This window comes from Copadichromis virginalis, linkage group LG3, assembly GCF_057382275.1.
Source record: "Copadichromis virginalis isolate Kocher_CV1m ecotype Utaka linkage group LG3, C_Virginalis_male_GT1.1, whole genome shotgun sequence".
In the NCBI taxonomy this organism is placed as follows: domain Eukaryota; kingdom Metazoa; phylum Chordata; class Actinopteri; order Cichliformes; family Cichlidae; genus Copadichromis; species Copadichromis virginalis.
The window spans coordinates 9,884,586-9,888,173 of record NC_140620.1 but is presented as its reverse complement, the minus strand read 5'-3'; the positions used below and the strand labels follow the sequence as shown (position 1 = coordinate 9,888,173).

General features: G+C 42.9%; 1 protein-coding gene across 1 annotated transcript; it reads right to left on the bottom strand.

Annotated features, from left to right (window-relative positions):
• Positions 1-457: 457 nt before the first annotated feature.
• On the bottom strand, positions 458-3,301 carry LOC146712663 (E3 ubiquitin-protein ligase TRIM21-like). Its single transcript, XM_085452141.1, has one exon. The coding sequence runs from the start codon at positions 3,295-3,297 to the stop codon at positions 1,636-1,638; it is 1,662 nt and encodes a 553-aa protein (XP_085308267.1). The 5' UTR covers positions 3,298-3,301; the 3' UTR covers positions 458-1,635.
• Positions 3,302-3,588: the final 287 nt, after the last annotated feature.

Genomic DNA, 3,588 nt, shown 5'->3' with positions numbered 1-3,588 from the left:
AGAGCGACATTAAACGCACCTCATTGCCTGCCGTAGCGTTCTTCGCAGCTGCACTTCACCTCAAAGGTCGGTTAATACATCGGATTGAACTTAACCAAAGTCCAATTAAAGGAAAATAAATGTTTCTAACAAATACAATGAAGAAGATTAAAATAATTCACTGTCAGTTACTGTCGCTGTGAGTTTGACGAGGTCAGCTGCTTCATTTGGTTCTGCCTAAAGTTCTCTCAGTGATCCAGTGTTTATATGATAAGATACGTGTTTAATGCAGAGAGTTGGAATTACAAGTTGGTAAGAAGCTTTTTAACAAAGGTTTGATTTAAGCTTTAAGTTCAAAGGTGAAAGAAATTTCACGTTTGATGAAGGAAGATCAAGGCTAACAAGGACATAGGTCAAAGGTCAAAATAAGGTGAGAAAATATAATAGATATATATAATCAATCAATAAGGTGAAAATATCAGATAAAAGGGTTTTTTTGGTTATAAGGAATAAAGAGGTCAAAGGTCAAAACAAGAGTACTGTTAAGTTAAAATTAAAGGGTCAAAGGTCAGATTAAACAGGTTACACAGAAAGGATCGGCAAAACTTAAACAAGGATAAAGAAATAATACATTAAACAAGGAAATAAATTAAAAGTCTGAGTTAATGAGAAATTAAACGTTTAAATCAGGTTAAGAGTTAAATTTTAAGCTTTTCTTAGTTAAACTAAATAAAATAATCAGAATAAACGATTGGAGGAAAAAAGCAAAGATGTTGTGATCAAATAGTTTGTACGGCAGAAAGAAAAACATGTTTCAGTAGATTGTATGTTGGAAACCACAGTAGACACAGTAGACTCAAATCATTGTTACTGAGGAATTCTGCCTTAAACAGTAAAGTGTTCTTTAACAGTGTGTGTGTGTGTCTGCAGCTGTTCTTTGTGTTGTTGCTGCATCGTTGCCTCAGGGGGAAAGTTGTGTGTGTGTTATGCAGACTAGCAGAGACTGCAGCTGTCAGCAGCCACACACACTTTCTATTCTTCAAATCAAATCACAGTGAAACATGTTCACTGACAGCTCAGCTTCAGCATCGTCTTCATGCTGTGACTGCAGCCGTTCAACTCTGTTTGTCTTTAACCCAAATCATCACAACATGCAAATATAATCATCAAAATGATGTGACTGGAAGGATGCAGCAGTCTGTGCTCCACCTTTCTCCTCCACACCTGCAGGTGGAGAACATGGATGCATGAATCTCTACAGAGTTCTTTGAATATTATCCGTCTCATCAGTTTTCAGTGAACAAAACTCCTCACAGAGCCAAAATAAGCAGTTTGTATCCAACATAACTCAGCTGGACTCTGATGCTCCGTATAACAGCCACACATGAGTCTGGATTCACTCAAAGCATTGAACAAACTTTATTGGAAATGAAGCTTTTGGACATTTGTTCTCTGATATTTGCTCTTCAGCTCGAGTCTCCATCAGTGGGAACATTTCCTGATTCAACTTTTCTTCTGTTCAAATCAAACTCCATGAGAATCAAAGTGTGAATCAGAGTCCTGATGATCAGATTCTATAGAAACATGGAGACTGTAGAGGATTTACACTCAATATGTTCATTTGTTCCCTTCAAGAAAAATCAATCATTCATCCAATTAAATCAGTCGTTGATCAGTTTGATTGACAGGACAGATGATCAGAGGTGCAGAGTTTTTACCTCCATGATTAGGACTGGGACAGAAGAATGGGTGGAGTTTGTGAGTGAAGGAGCAGCCAGTAAAGGAGTAGATCAGAGCTGCAGCACCTACATCATAAAAGGAGACCAGACCCTCCTCATAATCCACAAACACCCCCACCTTCTCAGGACCAGGATTGAGACAGAGACGGACTGAAGGGGAAGCAAGAGCTTCGTACTCATTTCCATTTCTCAGCCACACAGTCCAGAAACCATCCTGAGGTCTCAGTGTGATTCCTCCCTTCCTGTTGATCGACTCTGTGGCCACTCCTAAAGTCCAGTCAGTCTTTCCTTTAACCTGAACCTCAAAGTAAAATCTGCCTGAAGAGAAACTCTGCTCTCCTAAAACATTAGCACACTGAGAAAATCTCTCTGGGTTGTCTGGAAGTTTCTTCCTCACATCACTATGATAAACTTGTTTTCCATCATCAGACAGGATGAGTTCAGGATGAGCTGTATCAGGATCCAGAGTCACATCCACCTCATGCTGCTGCACCCTCTGCAGCTCTGCAGCCTCTAACAGCTTCTTCTTCATGAGTTTCCAGACTGTCTCCTCCAGCTGAGCCACAGCTCTCCCCACAGTCCCCTCATATGATGGTGGACGGACTCTGACCTCTGTCCAGTCCTTGCTGGGTGGAGCAGCTTTCAGGGAGGAGAAGCTTTGGAGGAGGTGGAGGTGGTCTTCAGAGCGTGAGAGCTGCTCCACCTCAGAGCTTCTCTCCATCAGCTCAGAGATTTCCTGTTCCAGATCTTTGATGAGACCTTCAGCCTGTTTCTCTGTAGCTTCCTGTTTGTCTTCGATCTCCTTCATGAGCTCCTTCAGGCGTCTCTCAACAGACTCCATCAGAGCCGTGAGGACCTGAACACCTTCTGCTTTCTGTCTGTCTGCAGCACCTTTACTCATCTTCACCGACTCTGTGATCTCCTGAATCTTCAGTCGTCTCTTCTGGATCATCTGCTGAATCTCAGCCTCTGTCTTCTCCAGCTCTGCCTTCTTTCCTTCATATTCTTCTCTCAGAGGAACAAACTCGTGGTTCTTGTGGTCTAAAACAGAGCAGAGCATGCAGACACATGTCTGGTCGGTCTTACAGAACAGCTCCAGGAGTTTATCGTGCTTCGTGCACATCCTGCCTTCCAGGTTCTCCACAGCATCAACCAGCTGATGTCTTTTCAGACCTTTCAGTGTCAGATGAGGCTCCAGGTGAGTCTGACAGTAGGAGGTCTGACACACCAGGCAGGACTTCAGGGCCTTCAGTCTGGTTCCAGTGCAGACGTCACAGGGAACTTCTCCTGGTTTGGCAGCTTGTTGCTCTGAGCTGCTGCTGCTGGCTTTCTGCTGAGCTTCACGTCTGAACTGAGCAACCATCTCAGAGAACAAAGTGTTGATCTTCAGCTGAGGTCGAGTGTAGAAAGTCTCTTTACACATGGGACACTGACAGATGACATTCATGTCCCAGTGCTGACTGATGCAGGTTTTGCAGAAGTTGTGTCCACATGGTGTAGAGACTGGATCAGTGAACACATCCAGACAGATGGAGCACAGAAACTGATCTTCAGATCGCAGATTGCTGGCAGCAGACATGTCTGCACTCTGAGGGAGAAAGAAGAGAAACATTTGATTCAAAATTCACTTTAAATTTCATTTTACAAAGAGAGAAACAAGCGTCAGTAGTCTGAGGAGCTTGGAGAGAAAAGCGTCTGGACTTCTTTAAAATAACACAGCACTACTTAACCTCATTTTGAATGTATCATCGGTTCACTGACCATCGGGCAATACGCTCCCAACAGACTTGTGAAACAGATCTGTGGAACAAATGTGCAACACTGTGAGTGCGATAAGAGGTAGAGAACTACACACTCTCTGTACATTTTC